This window comes from Achroia grisella, unplaced genomic scaffold (genome assembly GCF_030625045.1).
Source record: "Achroia grisella isolate CSIRO2021 unplaced genomic scaffold, CSIRO_AGI_Agris_v1 utg947, whole genome shotgun sequence".
Lineage (NCBI taxonomy): Eukaryota > Metazoa > Arthropoda > Insecta > Lepidoptera > Pyralidae > Achroia > Achroia grisella.
Window position 1 is genome coordinate 158,941 of NW_026713071.1, and position 18,927 is coordinate 177,867.

Genomic DNA, 18,927 nt, shown 5'->3' on the forward strand with positions numbered 1-18,927 from the left:
AATCTCCGTTTATTTTTACGATTCCGCTGGTGAAACGGTATGGTATATAGCTTTATCTTCCGGCGGTCGCGGGTTCGATCCTTATACAATACAAATATTTATATATAATACTCTGTATATTCCTACATTAGATATGTTTATATATAACTATTTAGGTATGTATATCATTGTCCAATACCAATAGTACATCCTCTTTTTATTTCGGACGAAATAATGCTGTGTGACGAAATTATTACCGTAATATTTACATCATTAACGTTGGCCAAATGTTCTCTACATTCCCAAGAAGAGAGCCTCAAATAATGTCCAAACGTTTGGTCATAGAAATTTAGTTGAGTTTCTTGCTAGTTCTTCTCAATTAAAACTGTATACTGAACTGGACGGTAGGGAAAAATATATTAAAACAAGAAAAACTTGACGTTCATAAGCGGCTAAAATGTTATGAAAAAATTTTTTATATATTTGATTTGGTATAGAATTAGGATATTATAATAAGATTGTTACAAAAATCAAATGGTGATAGATGTATTCATACTCCAGCACACGACAGCGCTGTGTGCTATGTTCCAGGTTATTTATTTATTTATTATTAGATGTTCCCTCGACTTCGTCCGCGTGGAATTTAACTTTATTTTCTAAAATAAAAGTAGCCTAAGTTACTCCTTATTCAAAAAAGTCCGTCCAAGCATTTCAGAGATTAGCCGGAACAAACAGACCGACAGACAAAAATTGTAAAAAATGTTATTTTGGTGTAAATATCGTATTTATATTCATATTCATGTAGTAAAAAATGGTTATTTCAATATTACAAACAGACACTCCAATTTTATATATACATATAGCTGTGTAGACGCGTGCTAGATAGCTCGTTCACATGGTATGATAAAAATAAAAACCAATTGACCGTATTGTGGTGTTATTCATTGGTGGAGCTGATTTGTCGGTATGTACGCAGCGGTACGTGCCTCTAAATCACGGACTGTCTCCTGAATTGCGATCAATTGGCCGTAAGTGCTCACATGCGCGCACTGACACGCACTCCGCGCCAGCCACCACCGCTCATACATATACACATCTACTAGTTCCTACATTATTGTATTGTCAAAGACATACTATAAAACATATTCAAATTCAAATTGAAAACAATTTAATCATGTAGGACATTTTAGCCGCTTATGAACGTAATCTTTTTTATATTATATTTTTCACTACCGTCCAGTATATAGATTCAATTGAGAAGAACTGGCAAGAAACTCAATTGAATTATTAATTTCTTTAAAAGCCCGTTTATATACATAGGTGTCTATGTCTAATATTAAATGAAAATCAAGTGCATGAACAACTATTGCCATGCACGCTCGTCATTGTTTAGAGAGAAATAGATTTTGCTCAGTAAGTATGATTCAACAGATGTTTTGAATTTATTTAAGTGTAATTTCAGTATATCTTTTGGTATCTTATTGTAACATGTTGTATTATCAACCAAAATACTGGTAGACAGAACTTACCTTTAATATTCACTAGCAACACGACACAGCTTCGCATGGGTCCAACATTTGAGTTTCTATTTTATTATAATATATTACCTTATCTGTGTTAAAACTAAAATGTCTTAAATGATGAAAAGGATAATTTTGTTCAAAATTAAATACCTATAATAAATAACGAATAACGTAAAATCTTATATATAAATTTAAGAGTACAGAATCAAAACTAGAGAATGTCACTATACCAGAGAATTAGCAAAAATACAAATAAAATATCGAAGCAAAAGGAATAAAGTATAAAGATTTAATTATATAATGTGCCTTAACGACTGCTTGAAACTCAACTCGTCCAAATGTGCGTTGGTTATAATATATTCGAATCCAGAGAGAAACAAGCCCATCGTACCTCATATTTGTTTGTTATCGATGTATCCATCGAATCGATGTATCCACTGGAAAGACTAAGTTAAAATATGAATGTACCCATGCAATTGTAACATTACACTACATACATTTTTTATTTATTTGTCACTGGATGAAGTTAGAGTCCATTATACGGTGTTCAATTCTCTGAAATGTATGATGCGTATTTAATTAAAATAGTTTATCAGAATATACGTACAATTTGTATTTTTTTTTCTAAAATACAAGTAGCCTAAGTTACTCCTTATTACATCAGCTACCTGCCAAAAAAAGTCCCGTCAAAATAGGTCCAGTCATTTCAGAGATTAGCCGGAACAAACAGACAGTCACGGGATCTTACCACGTTTTATATTTATTTATTGAGTTCCCGTTTCGGCAGCTTTTCAACAGCCATGATCACGGGTAAACTGAAGAGCAGCGGGTAGATGGAAAATAAAATGTTTTTTATGAGCAGACACATACGTCCACCTTCACACGTCTTCGTTTGTTGCTACTACTGTAACTTGCTCGATATTCATATCGGTAAACTGCACTCACAGTATCTTCACGTACATTTATTTCCGAATGCGTTTTTTTATTTAATTAAGTATTAGAATAAGAATGAATCTGTAAATTTGGAAATTTGGTGCCAATAAAATTATTATTATTATATATTTTATTAAAATCGTTCGAAATTAAACTCGCTGTTACTGGCAGCTTGTCTATCATTCTTTTTATAAACTTTATATTTTTATATCTATTTTTTATATGTCACTTTTGACTAAATACTTATTGTTTTGTTACTTCTCGCTGTGAGCCCTTTTGGGAAGAATACACATTTTTACTAGTATTTGGATTTTATTAAAATAGTAGTTGTGTTCCCGCTCCAGTAACACTCGCATTACTTGGAACTGTAAGTCAAGGTAGTAAGCCGCTAGAGGATGCCATTCGCGAGCATTTCACTAAACTAAATAGACTATTTGTAACCACATTTCAATTAACAAAGCGAGTTTATCCAATTAGCCTGCGGTTAATACGTTATTCGTGATTGTTTCCTTGTGCCCCTGACATGGAAATGCCCTCGTTTATAGGAGCTTCTGTCTATCGCAGGAAATAATACTCATAGCAGTTAGAGCTTAATGAGAACTCCAATGTTGCACCAATGGAGGTAATCTTTATTCAAATAAACTCATTACAAGCACTCTTGAATGGTCATATTTTGATTCTACCACTCATTCGGAATGCAGATTCATCACAAAAAGAATGAGCAAGAAACTTGTGTGTTGTTCTTTTGAATAGATGTATTTTTTTATATAAATAATAATAATTACAATATAACAAGTAAGATATAGACACTGCTACGCACTCATTCTTAGTGCAATCAGATCATATTGTCAGCGCTATGGATTTTAAGTTTTTTTAATGATTTTCAAAAATTATGACCTTAATCTAAATTAATATGTAAAAGTATATATTAAATCATACCGTTTATTTATGGCCCATATAAATGTGTATAAACTGTAACTCCGTAACCCTACACATAAATGGACTGAGCTTAATTTGTTTTAGTCACAAACCCAGAACTTAGTTTATTCGTCCATTTGTATAATTTGCTTCAACCACCCAAGAGCCGTTAATTTTTTATTTCACTTTACTCCTGGTCTGGGTACTCGCTTTATATTTACTACCTAACGCAAATATACATATTTATTTATAATCACATAACAAAATATAAAAAACTAACTACCCACCCCGGCTTCATTCTAGTTCTATTATGCATAAAAACTTTCCTCTTGAATCACTCATCTATCTATTAAAAAAACCGCTTCAAAATCCGTTGCTTAGTTTTAAAGATTTAAGCATACATACGGACGGACGGACAGTATTTTAGGAATTACAATAATTGAAACCACTGTGTACACTTGTTGCTCGGTCGGCTTTTTCTCCGAGAAGGAAGATGGAATCCGATCCGTGCTTTTATTGAACATGTTACCATAGACAGCGTTTCATAGATAAAATAATATAATATAATATATAATAATCTGAGGACAATTTACACAGCGCCATCTAGACCCAAGTTAAGCTATCTAAAGCTTGTGTTATGGGTACTAGATCAGTTTTCTAGTACCCATATCTATGTATCTATGTATCATAGATATTTTTTAAATACATACATATACATAGTAAACACCCAGCCCGGTACAAACAATCATACTCATGAATACAAATGTTTGTGCCGTGCGAGGAGTCGAACCCGCGATCATAGGTCGCTAGACCACCGAGGTCGTCGTATATCTATACGAAAGGTAACAATATGCCACAGATATATATTTTTCGGATACTTATCACTATAACTTAACATATATTTTAATGTATGTGTTTTCAATTTTAATATCATACATCTTACGCGTGTATTTTAACTCGTAGTAAGATATTCACTACTAGCTGTACCCGCGACTTGGTCCGCGTGGAATTTAACTTTATTTTTCTATAAAAAAGTAGCCTAAGTTACTCCTTACTACATCAGCTACCTGCCAATAAAATTCCTGTCAAAATCGGTCCACTCATTTCACAGATGTTCTGTTTTCTTAAATATTTAACCTGTGATTTATCAAGGCCCTGTCTGTTTTATTTTCATGTTCAATTCCAAGACACGAAACAGTGACATAAGTATAATAATTACATTGCGAGTGGTCGCTGTGAGTACTCCACTCCCGCGTCAAACACCTGTTGTCCAGTGAGTGTGCCGGGCCGGCTGCTAGCAGTGTTGGTAATCGATCGGCCCACTGTAACCATTACACGGCCCGGTGGCCCTGGCCTGGCCCTCACTAACTTGAGCGCATTCAATTTGTTATTTTTACCCCTATTGATCTTCTCTCAAAGTCCTTGAAGTAGAAACGCACTGAATTATTCGCAGGTGAGACAGAGCGCGGCGCGGCGGGCCGGGCCGCCTACTAAACTCGCCGGAAAAGTTTGAGCTATCGCCGAGCGTGTATGTGAGTCTACGTAACCTTTGACCTTCGCTGTACACGTAATATGTAGCTGTTTAGTATAAAATAAAGCTTACTAATACACTATTAATCACTGCCTATAACTACCGACCTGTACGAAACGATTTAATATGTGAACTGAAATAGTATTCCAAAGAATATATTCAGAATGCAGATTGCATACGATAAATAGATTAACGTTTCAGTGAAAGTTAATTTTGTGTGTCAAAGAAAATGTTGACAGCAAGTACAAAGACGCCGCCCCGCGCCGCGACATCACACGCGCCGCGGCCACCGATAGTGATCTGAGAACGCGTATCTGATCGTTATCTGGACACACAGCTCTAATTCCAAAACCGGCGCCGCGGCGACCACCGCTCGCTGGTGACGGTGTGACTCGCTCCACTCTCGACGTCGAGCCCAAATAACTTAAAGAAACATAGTGTACAGATTTTTAAAAATAAATTTAAAAAAATACTCCTCCTCACTCAGAAAACTGTGCCGTGATGTGTCTGCACTCCAGAAGCGGGGTAATGCAGGGTAATACTAGTGTCACCAGAATTTATGTTTTCAGTGTGTAGTTTATGTTTGATGTTTATTTATATATGGTAGTATGTCGTAAATGTTTGCTTTGTGTTGTCCGCCTGGATTTATGTATGTATGTGTATTATTATTATTATTTTATTATGTTTATTGTATATGAAGGTGTCCGCTGAAAACCAGCGTGGTGGCACCCCGTCACGACATATGCTGAGCGGAGACCTAGTTGGTACTCTAATTATTAATATAAAATGTAAATTAAATTTTAAAAATTATTTTCAGTGTACCAAATAAACAATTTTCTTTCTTTCTTTTTCTTTCTAGTGTCCGATCCCAAACACTGCTTATTAATTTAATTAATTTAATTCAGATATCCATTCATATTATGTTAGTAAACAAATTATAAACTATATTAGTAAATCTAAATATCTAAATATATAATACATATATAACTCAAAGGTGACTGACGTAGTGATCTATCAACGCACAGCCCAAACCACTCGACGGATCGGACTGAAATTTGGCATGCAGGTAGATGTTATGTTAGGCATCCCCTAAGAAAGGATTTTGATAAATTCCACCCCTAAGGGGACAAAATAGGGGATGAACGTTTGTATGAAACTTTGTCAATTTTAAACCGATCGGGCTGAGACTTTGCATGCATAAAGCTACTATGACGTAGGCATCCCCTAAGAAAGGATTTTGATAAATTCCACCCCTAAGGGATAAATTAACGCGAGCGATGCCGCGGGCAAAAGCTAGTTACAATATATATGTCTAGTCTTAATTCATATATCCACGTCCAGGTGCATTGGCTCCGCAGCAGTGAAGTAATACCCAGGGCCTCTGGAATATATTTGCAATGGAGGCTGTTTTGCGCTCCTCCAAATTCTACACCTCAGTGATGTGCAGTTCTATTTTGCATTATAGCTTGAAAGACTATTTTTAAAATAAATTTACACCTTGTGGTTTAAGACTCTGATAAAATCCAAATCTGTCAATAATATAACGAGTTTTAAAATGAAATAACAGGTAAAGTCTGTCTCAAAAGATTAAAATTTTATGAAACATCCAAGTTGCTATTAGCATCTGTCGTGCGACGAACAGGTTGTTAGTAATAACTAGTAATAGGGTCTACTGGCTGATGTTCTAATGTACATGTTGGGTCGACACCACGAGGTTTCCATTTGGAAACAATTATAGTTAATTGCTAGTAAATACTAGGAACACTGCTAATTGGTTTGATTTCATACTCTACCTCAGATTAGGGTATATTTTTATTTTTTACGGTATTGTAATACAAACTGTTGTATACATCTTTTTTATTCTCTATGTTTTTTATTATAACTATAGTGTTTTCTATATGACATTCAGTAAAGAATATACGATTTATACAGTGCCATTTGCGGCCATCGCCTTAAATTATTTTTTTTAACTTTATTTATAAACTAGCTGTACTTGAATTTAACTTTATTTTTCTAAAATAAAAGTAGCCTAAATTACTCCTTAGCATCAGCTACCTGCCAAAAAGTCCCGTCAAAATCGGTCCAACCACTTCAGAGATTAGCCGGAACAAATAGACAGTCAAAAATTTAAAAAAATGTTATTTCGGTGTATTTGTCGTACTTATATTCATAAGCATGTAGTAAAAAACGGTTATTTCAATATTACAAACAGACACACCAGTTTTATTTATATGTATAGATGGGTTTGCGCTTGGTCTTATCTCATCGTTATTGATCCTCTTTTACAAACGGCAGTTTTGGAACTCAATTACAAGCGGCAGATAATAATTTGAAAAGCTCCTTTTGACCCCGAATTTCCATTGTAATGATAGTTTCCTCAATATATTTCTTCAACATATGCAATAGATGGAATAGAATAGAATTCAAATAAACTTAATTTAAGCACTTTTGAATAGTCATAACCTTTTTTTTAATCTACCGCTCGTTCGGAAAGCTGTCTCATCACAAGAAGAACGAGCAAGAAACATGTGTGTTGCTCTTTTAAATAATCCTTGTAAGTTCACATTTTACAAGTCGAAACGTGTGAATACAAACTACCAACCAGCACAATTTTTTTGGGTCAAATATAAATATACAATAAGATTAAATCAGTCGTAGTGATAAGAGCAGACCAGTCTCTACAAGCAGCACTCGTTCACGAGTATGACGGATGAGTCAGTCATCACTGCACTCGACAATATTTTAGGGAGCCCAATGATCCGGTCCACCACGCCGCCATCACACCACATGTTTGGACATTTTAGTGAGCATGGCTACTCATTCCACTCGACCACGTCACAGCTACAAAAATTACTATATGGTTATCTGATATCCCTGATTGAAAGCAACGTGACTAGTTTGATTAAAGAGCGCGCCTCGACGCGTGTCGGTGTGTCTACGAGGCACACATGCAGTGTTGTTTGTTACCAAACCCGCTCGTGGTGAATGTAAAACAGCTGGCGGCCGCAATGACATTCTAATAAAGATGTGTAGTACATTTGTATGTACTTAAATGTGCCTCCGAAAATAGATCTTACCATCTGGTCATGTTTAATTTCTTTTGTCGCGTGTCTCAAAGAGTTTATGAGAGCCATGATCAATGTCGAGGACACAATTACTAATAGAGTTAAGAAAAAAATGTACATTTTTAAAATCCATGTTTGGATTGCCACCGGAGGTAGTGTTGTATGGTTTGTACAGTTCTGTTGTAAACTCAGCAATAGGAGCGATGTAATGTTTTAGTCTTTTTTTATGGTTTATAATGGAATGGTGCACCCGCCTGCGCTAACGGTTTACGCTGGCGGGGCACCAGTGGAGGATGACAAGATGAGCATGAGGTCAGGTCAGTTAGCCCATCGTGACAAATTCATCAGGAATTTAACACGATGGTTTCCAGGGGGAACCGCGTGGAGGTCGATCTGACATGGTACATTGCTAGCAATGGGGTTATCAATCCACATTATTAACAATCACCTTCCCCCCTACGCTGGGGTACCAGTGAAGATAAGATGAACATGAGGTCAGGGTAGTTAGCACACCGTAGCAAATTCACTAGGAATTTATCTCGATAGTTTCCAGGGGAACCGCGAGGAGGTCAACCTGACATGGTACCATAGTTAGTATGAGGTATGGTCATGAGTGCACATTACTAACAATTGCCTTCTCCCCAGTAATGTTTTAGTTGAAATTATACATTAGTATTAATAGTAGATAATGCAATCTATATATATATATATATATATATAACTCAAAGGTGACTGATATAGTGATCTATCAACGCACAGCCCAAACCACTCGACGGATAGGGCTGAAATTTAGCATGCAGGTAGATGTTATGACGTAGGCATCCGCTAAGAAAGGATTTTGATTAATTCTACCCCCAAGGGGATAAAATAGGGGATGAAAGTTTTTATGAAACTTCGTCAATTTTAAACCGATCGGGCTGAGACTTTGCATGCATAAAGCTACTATGACGTAGGCATCTCCTAAGAAAGGATTTTGAGAAATTTCACCCCTAAGGGGATAAAATAGGGGATGAAAGTTTGTATGAAAGTACTGTAAAGCCGCAAAAACTATACCTAATTAATAATAATACTTCTTAACGCGAGCGAAGCCGTGGGCAAAAGCTAGTGTCATATAAAGGAGATAGATGTCAAGCTAGCTCAGAAAAGACAGGAATATCTATAATCCTTAACCTCAAGCGTGTTTTTATTTCAATTTGTGTAGTATAAATTTAAAGTTACAGAAATGAGTCACTGTATTCATTTTCCATTTCGATCTCATTGCGATCGTCATGCAATGACGTACAGATGTGTTTACATACACGTTTGTCGATGATATTTTGTTCTTTACGTTCATTAATCAAACCTGAGACGGCGTGGTCCGTAATTTATGCATGCATTGTTATTAAACACTGTACTATAAACGTACAGTAGTAGAGGAGGTAGGGTTGCCAGATAGAAACTTATCAAATCCGGAACAATTTCAGGACAACGGTGTCGGGTCGTGACCATAGTAAAAAGTATCTTGTTTTTTTTTTTGAAACGATTTATATTTGTATTTGAAAAGGAAAATGCCATTTATTCTCAAATACATACTTTTATTAGATAGGTATCTATGTACATAGTAGGTAGTTAACGATAGTTATAATTTTAAGATGCAGTTTAGACATAAAACTTTGCTAGTAAGTAAGTAAGTCATTTATTCGCATTACAGACAGACATGCACATAACAATAAAGCCCCAGTGACAGTAGCAGGCTGCGCTGTAATATGCCTTTTTTCAGTAGGCATGCAAATTTTATTAATAAACCTAATAATTGAACAATCAAAGTAGTTAGTGAAAATCACAGGATCTTACCACGTTTTATATCATGGTGGTTGAAACACTGCCGAAATATCGGGAACTCAGCAAATATATATAAAACGTGGTAAGATCCCGTGATTTTTACTAATTATAAGTATAAATAACGATCGCGTCATATTTAAAACAGTAGTATGATCAAAGTAGGTTTCCAGAATCCGGGACAATGAGGTCTAATTACTGGGCACGGGACATGACGCATAATTCCGGGACAATCCCGGATTTTCGGGACATCTGGCTAGCCTAGTCGGAGGGCACGGGCGTGTGCGCCAGCGTGCGTGAATCATTCAGTTTTCTAAACTACTCTACTTAACATCGAGGGAAGAGGATTCTTAATAATGTGGACTAATGATACCATTTTTTTAAATTAATTTGTGACTAACAAACAGTAATACAATATTGTATATACATACAATGTGTGCTGAGATGAAAGATAAATGTATCACCAACGACGTTAATCACAGTTTATTTGAGATATAATCATGCAGATTTGTTTACAGTAACGGTGAATTTTATACAAAGTTACAAATATCGACTCAAAATGCAACTTATTTGTTAATATAAAGAAAGCGTAAAATGAAATAAAATAAAATAAGATTGCCATTGCTAGCAATGTACCGTGTCAGGTCGACCTTCACGCGGTTCCCCCTGGAAACCATCGTGATAAATTTACGTTGAATATGTCACGATGGGCTAACTGATCTGACTTCATGTTCATCCTATCATCCTCCACTGGTGCCCCGCCAGCGTAAACTGTTAGCGCAGGTGAAAGCACCATTCCATTATGATACTTTAAAAAAAAAATACTTAACTCTAATGAACGTTGTGTTTCGTAAATTAGATTTGAATCTGACATTTACATCTATGACACAGTTTGCAATGTGTAATCGCTTCTCTTAGTGTTACTAAATGCACCTGAATATCTATTGTAAGATTAGACCGCGTGTTAATAATTGTCAATAGATGTAGACTGATCGATCACGTTTCCTTAACAATTTACGAGCAAACATGTGCAGCCGTTTACAGAAACATTTTAATCAGTAATATAGCTGGGAGTTAATGCGGTGAATGGTTCGTCGGATGCGCCGGCGCACACCGAAATAGCCGCCGTTAATCTTATGAAATATTTGTACCGACAGTGAACAGTCGACAGCGAACACTTGCACGTGTTGCAGGACGGTGCACCACCATCCACATCCACGCGTGCACCGCACTGATTACAGATCTCTGTCGCGTAAGTGTGGCGCGCTGGTGACACATGTCAGTTCAGTAATCACGGCTAGGGGTACTTTTACTGCGTTTTAATTTTATTAAAATTCAAATTCAAAAATCATTTTAGCGTTTTATAAAAGTCACATTTTTATATATTTTTTTTCTACCGTCCAGTTCAGTATATAGATCCAATTGAGAAGAACTGGCAAGAAACTCAGTTGAATTACTCTATTTAAATCTTATATATAAAATTCTCGTGTCACAGTTTTCGTTCCCATACTCCTCCGAAATGGCTTGATGTCATGGCCGATTGTCATGAAATTTTGTGAGCGTATTGAGTAGGTCTGAGAATCGGCCAACATCTATTTTTCATCCCCCTAAATGTTAGGGGTAGTCCACCCCTAAATTTTTTTTTTAGTTTTTAGACAAAATTTTATGATTCTATTTTTTATGATACAACATACAAAAATACATACAATCCTAAATTTTCACCCTTCTATCATCAACCCCTATTTTTTTATAGCGTTATTAATTTATATGGCAAAACAACGTTTGCCGGGACAGCTAGTAATATCTAAAAATTGCAGTTTGGCGATAAGAACAATAATAGTCTTCCTTTTTAAATAAAAACTTTAATTTATTTATAGACAAGAAAGAAATTCTGAATTAGGTCAAGAAATTACAAGAGCTCATTGCGTCACAGACCTCGTGTATCTGTATGTAACATTTACATGACCATTTCTCGGTCGGTTTAAACGAAATATGGTTTAAAAGAATAGCCGAAAACCAGAAAAAACTACTGCATTACCTACATCTATATAATAATAATAATCTCAGGACAATTCACACAGCGCCATCTAGTCCCAAGTTAAGCTAGCTAAAGCTTGTGTTATGGGTCCTAGACAACTGATACAAATACATAGATATTTTTTTTCGTAAATACATACATATTATACATAGAAAACACCCAGACCGATACAAACAATCATACTCATGAATACAAATGTTTGTGCCGTGCGAGGAATCGAACCCGCGACCATCGGACGTAAAGCGGTGTTCTAAACCGCTAGACCACCGAGGTCAAATCTATAATTTCATAATGAAGAAATAACTGGTTCCTTCAGACGTATACATTAAATATGTAGGTACACTGTCATGTATGCAGTACTTTTGTTGCTTTAGTTTTTCGAGCCCAGTATAAAACCCATTGCTATTGGCGATACTTACACGATCCTACACGTGTTTGGTGTTTCAATGTAAACAACTTTACAAGTAGACAACGTTGGAACAAAGAGTGCGGATGCAGACAAATTTCCAACAAGCTCTGTCTCTGTTCGGTTCAATCGTCAGTATAACAACTGACGTTATTTACGTTGTTTCACACGACGCCACTCCAATTAAAAGCTAACACTTGTTAACTATCTATTTGCGTGGAGGCCCGACGCGGCGCATAAGAGCACTTTTGGGACACTTCCGGACTTCCTCGGGGACGCAACTAATGGAATATCACGCATTACAAGCTCAGTGCCGAGCACCGATGCATAAACATTCCTTACTCTTCAACTTGTTTGTACAAACTCGACTCCGGCTCGCAGTGGATTCACTTTAATCATAAATTTGTAATTTTAGTATATTTTTGTAGAGTGCTTTAAGGTTTAATTGTTCATTAACCGGGTTGATAACGAAAGGTTCAGTGAAATGTCGCCGAGTGAATTATTATGTTTACACAAAAGGGAGTAGCTAACTCAGTTTCTGCCTCGCAGGGAAAACTATAGAAATAGAAATAGAAATAATCTTTATTCAAATAAACTTAATATAAGCACATTTGAATAGTCAAGTTTTTTTATTCTACCGCTCATTCGGAATGCAGACTCATCACAAGAAGAATGAGCAAGAAACTTGTGTGTTGCTCTTTTAAATAAATATTGATTTACTTATATTTAATTAACAACAAGGATTAGGCATGCGACAATCAACATAGAAACCGCTACGCACTTAATCTCTATCGCATTGATTTCCATGTATTTCATTTAAATATAATTGCTACTCATACAAGTCCTAAAGTACGATAAAATGTCAATTTGAATATGAAATATCAGTAACAATGTTTAAAGCCAGAATCCCTACTAAAATTATAAATATGAAAGTAGACATGTTTGTTACGCTTTCACGCAAAAACTACTGAACCGATCATCATGAAATTTTGTATACATGTTCTTGGAGGTATTACAATGAACATAGAATACTTTTTATTAAAAAAAAATATATAAAAGAAAAAATAATATATCAACTTTTTGCTACTTCAACGCCATCTAGTAGCCAGCAATGAAGTAATGGGAGCGAAGCCTTTTTTTTTTTTTTTTTTTTTCGGAATGCTGTTGGCCGCAGCTGGCCTTTACAGCTTCACCGGACGTTAGGGGGCGAGTGCAGATGGCACTCCAAACCAAAGGAAGGACTTATGGAGCGGCTGAAGGCCAACTCAGAGCTCAGGGCACCACTAGGGGTTCGAACCTCGGCTCAGGCCGTCGTAATATCGATCCCCGTTTGAATTGCCCGAAGCCACGGGTAAAAGCTAGTATTGAATAATTGTTTTCGCGATTAGTACTCTTAAATCTAGAAATCAGGTCATCATCTATAAAAGAAAACATTAAATGTTTACAACTTTGAACTTCTCGTATTTGTTTGACGACATCGGTGGTCTAGCGGTCAAGCACACCGCTTTATGACCGATGGTCGCGGGTTCGATTCCTCGCACGGCAGAAACATTTGTATTCATGAGTATGCTTGTTTGTATCGGTCTGGGTGTTTTCTATGTATAATATGTATGTATTTACGAAAAAAAAAAATTCTATGTATATGTATCAGTTATCTAGTACCCATAACACAAGCTCTAGCTAGCTTAACTTGGGTCTAGATGGCGCTGTGTGAATTGTCCTGAAATTATTATTATTATTATTATTTGGCATTATTTCACTGCGTAATTCGTATTGAGAGCGAGAGGACGTGTTGGTGGACGATGGAGACAGTGGACACCTACTGAAAATAAAACCACTCAGAGTGAATCACAATAACATTACTCATCACCACTGTCATAATGGAGAGAGTGACTCAAATTGATGTCAAATGACACCATTTCCAAATGATCTCATTTTATCTGTTTAGGAAAAATTATGTATTATAAAACCTTACTTATTGATACATACCGTTACAAACAGTTAAATGAACTTAAGCCAACAAAATAACAGTTTCCTTAAGCTCATTCATTTAAAATGCTGGTGGTCACACTATTCTCACAAATTTGAATTTAAATGAATCTGTATTATTGTAAACATGTACAACATTTATTTGAAAAGAATACGAGCTGTGTTTCTTGTCAGTTCTTCTCATCTCGAAATCATTCTGAACTGACGGTAGATTTGATATTGTAGTGTAGATTTTATGTGGTGAATAACGGCCCGGTTTCACTTCTTGGTAGAGATTTTTTATATAAATTTAATTTAGAACTTGTAGCAGTAAATCACTGTTCACTGAATGCTAATCGTATTTTAATGAAATATAAGTCCCTTTTTTCGGACAAACTCGGCACTTTTAACCAATACAAATTGTCATTACATTTAAAAGAGGGCGCTACCCCTAAATTTTGTAAGGCTAGAACGGTGCCCTTTGCATTAAGGGATAAAGTGAGTGCAGAATTGGATAGACTCGTACAAATAGGTATTTTAAAACCCGTTTCCTACTCGAAGTACGCATCGCCGATTGTGGCCGTATTAAAAAAGAATAACGAAGTACGTATATGTGGCGATTATTCGGGTACCATAAATAAAATATTGAAAGTAGATTCATATCCATTACCAAAACTGAACGAATTGTGTATTTCATTGCACGGTTGTCGCTATTTTAGCAAGCTTGACTTGTCGCAAAGTTACAATCAGTTTTTGCTAGATGAGCAGTCTCAGGAGTATACGTGTATAAATACACATAAAGGATTATTTGTTTATACGCGACTCGTGTTTGGTTTAGCGAACGCACCAGCACTTTTTCAACGTGCTATGGTTCAGTTGTTGTGGCATTGATGGAGTAGTGTGTTTTCTTGATGATGCGCTTATTGCAGCACCTACTCCTCAGTTACATTGGGAACGTGTGGAACAAGTACTTAATAGGTTAAGAGGCGCGGGATTGATATTACAAAAAAGCAAATGTTCATTTCTTCAGGAAAAGGTTGAATATTTAGGCTTTATAATAAATCGTGATGGTATTCATAAAAATCCAAATAAGATCAAAGCTATTATGGACGTAAAGGTACCTCTTAATACAAAACAATTAAAGTCATTTCTAGGTATTGTAAATTTTTATCACAGTTTCATACCGCAAGCGGCGGTAATACTAGAACCATTACATAGTTTATTGCGAAAGGATGTTGAGTGGGTTTGGTCGGAAAAACATCAAAAATCGTTTAATGATGTAAAAAAAGAGTTGGGTTCGTCACGAGTGTTGGCTCACTTTGACCCCCGACAACAGCTGGTGCTCACCGTGGACGCAGCGCCGGGCGGCCTAGGTGCGGTATTAGCAGTGCGTTACCACAACGGCACAGAGCGTCCCATTAGCTATGCGTCACGGGCATTGAATAAGAGTGAGCGTAAATACAGTCAGATCCAGAAAGAAGCTACGGCCATAATTTACGGTATAAAAAAATTTCATCAGTACCTTTATGGCCGTCAGCAACCTTTCATTTTAAGGACCGATCATAAACCCTTATTATCCAATTTTTTCACCAAACAAAGGGGTTCCTCAAATGACTGAATCCAAGCTTCAACGTTATGCATTAATTCTCGCTGCGTACAATTATAAAATAGAATTTATTAGCGGGGAAAATAATGTTGCTGATTATTTGAGTCGTTTTCCAGTCGAAATGGAACCGCCGGAGGTCGATACTTGTACTGAATTACCAAGTTACATAAATGCACTAGCCGAAGCTGGCGCCGCGCTTCCCGCATCATTAGGTGAGATGCAGTCAGCTACTATTGCTGATAATACGCTTTCTGCGGTGATACAGTACGTAAATAAAGGTTGGCCAAGAAAAGTACGAGCTGAATTGTTGCCATTCAGCCGGTGTCAGCATGAACTGCATGTTGATAATGGATGTCTAATGCGTGGACATCGTGTAGTTGTGCCGGAGATGTACAGGCCGGCTGTCATCCAAGAACTGCACGCTGCACACTTGGGAATTATAAAAATGAAATCGTTAGCTCGAGAGCGTTGTTGGTATCCGGGTATTGATCGAGACATTGAACAAGTAGTGTCTAACTGTGATCGTTGCATTTCTCTTCGGTCGTCACCACCAAAAGCTACACTGGAGCCATGGGATTGGCCCTTGGCTGTTTTCGATAGAATTCATTTGGACTATCTCGGACCTTTACATAATAAAACATTTCTTTGTTTGGTCGACGCGCATAGTAAGTGGATAGAATGTTTAGACATGTCAAATATGACTTCTCAATGTTTAATTTTTAATCTAAAGAAAGTTTTTTCGAGATTCGGATTGCCCAAAACAATTGTAACAGACAATGCTACAACTTTCACGTCTGCTGAGTTTGCAAAATTTTGTAAGGTTAATGGTATTATACACATATTGACACCCGTTTATTCACCACAAAGTAACGGACTCGCCGAGAACGCGGTGCGAACGTGTAAAAAATTCATTAAAAATGCTCTAAAGGATGGTACAATTAAAAACATTAACAGTCGGCTAGATGATTATTTATTTCATTACCGAAATACGCCACACTGTACGACCGGAGTATCGCCGTCAATGCTTATGTTTAATAGGAACTTACGCTGTAAGCTCGATCTCATTTCTGTAGGAGCATCAACCGATACAGCTAAGCAATCATTCGTGAATGATCGTGTGCGGTTACACCAGGGTCGACAGAGGCGTAATTTTGGTGGCAAAGGAAGGTTTTTTTCTCAGGGTGATAACGTATGGATAAGAGATTATCGATTTAACCCAAAAAAACCTGTGTGGGTTTTGGGCTCGGTTGTCAATCGTGTAGGTAAGGTTCTGTACCACGTAAACGTGAAGGGGACAGACATCGTTTGGAGGCGTCACGTAAATCAATTACTAGACGCCAAGATTAATAATCGTGCGTTAAATAGAGCTGCTTGGTCATATGAAAAGCACGAGGGCGCGACGGCTCAATGTCACGAATCGGTTCAGTCGGCTTCGTCACCTATAGCCCCGGAGTCGGGTGTACCGGACGCGAGCGGGCCGCCTGCGCGCAGTCCCCGCACGCCGCCCGGCTCCCCCGAACCGTCGGCACTCAGCGACGCCGACGATGGCTTGTATGGAACGCCTCCCAGCGATGTACCCGACGAGCGATCAACGTTACGTGTATCGTCTGTTCCCGAAGTCCGCCGCACACGGTCGGGTCGAAGAGTTTACCCGCCAAAAATATTATTTCTTTGATATACATACGTTAGATATAACTACAGATTATGGTGTACTATATTTCAGTATTTTTTTTGTTGTTGTTGTTACCTTTTTTTTATAAACTAAAGATATAGAATCTAAATATAAGTCACGGTTATAATATTTATATAGATATTAGAGTCTAAGTTATAGGTATACTATAAATATAATATGTTGTAGTAGATTAGATACACACAGTATGGATATTGTGTTAAAAAAAAACTCTCAGGCAGTTTCCACAGTTTCGAGTTCATTATTACAAATGTTTTTTACTTAAACTTAATCTTAATATTCCTGTGCATACGTAAATCATGTTATAGACGGGACTTGTTTTAGAAAGTTACATGTCATTTTCTTTACTCGCTGTATTGTGATAGGGATTAATGACCTATTTATATATATATTTGCATATTACTTACACAAACTTATATTTTATAAGCTATCTACATATTTGTATTCTATCTGCTATTTTTCCCCTCAGTTTTAATTTAATTGTGGAGGAGATGTAATGTAGGTAATCTGTAAACCAGTTATTCGTAGGTAGTTGGAAATAAACTTGAGTTTCGACCTACAGGTGTTTATTATTGTGCTCCCGTATTTTATAGACATTACAGATATATTATAAGTGTCTGTAATAGACCTACATGAATAAAGATATTTTGAATTTGATTTGAATATCTCGTAAAGTTAGTTTAAATAGGTAATAAACACGTAATTATGATACAATCTAATTTTACTTTTGGGTAAAAAGTAACTCAGATTGTCCTATATTCCATTCTCGACGGAATTATATATTTTAATGAATATGAAAGATGCCTTAGCGAGTATCTATTCTAATTAGGTGGTCTAGCTGTTTAGCATACAGCTTTACTTCCAATGGTTGCGGATTCGATTCCTCGTATGATTGTATTCATCAGTATGTTTGTTTGTATCGGTCTGTGTTAGACCTACAGTGAGAGTCAGTTGCAGTTTTTATAATCATTTATCCATATTCAGAATGTGATGTTTTTTATATACTTTTTGTTTTATACACTTAGTCTAAAAAGTACAGTAGTATAAAAAGAGTCGTGACTCATTAAGATAGAAATTAAGAGGCAAATATTCTCACCGTTGCTTCTCAATTTATATATACAAATATCCTATATGTTCATAAAAATCTTAACTTATTTCCAAAAAACAGCAATATTCATAATATTAATACTAGATTAAAAGACAAACTTGCTGTCCCCAAGTATCGTTTAGAAAAAGCAATAGGTCTTTTATAGGTATAAAAATTTACAATAAGATACCAAAGGATATACTGGAACTCCCCTTAAATAAATTTAAAACATCTGTCAATTCATATTTACTGAGCGAAGCCTATTACTCACTAAACGATTACTTGAATGACGAGCGTGCATGGCAATAGTTGTTCATGCACGGGATTTTCATTTAATGTTACACATAGACACCTATATATATAAA

The 18,927-nt window shown here is 36.4% G+C and overlaps 1 protein-coding gene across 1 annotated transcript in view; it reads left to right on the forward strand.

Moving 5' to 3' along the window:
• Positions 1-17,460, forward strand: part of LOC131854078 (uncharacterized protein K02A2.6-like) — a 37,691-nt gene extending 20,231 nt beyond the window's left edge. The window contains exons 2-3 of the mRNA XM_059205201.1: positions 15,018-15,678; positions 15,902-17,460. Of these exons, the coding sequence (XP_059061184.1) occupies positions 15,018-15,678; positions 15,902-17,460 (2,220 nt within the window). The remainder of the gene's footprint in view (positions 1-15,017; positions 15,679-15,901) is intronic.
• Positions 17,461-18,927: the final 1,467 nt, after the last annotated feature.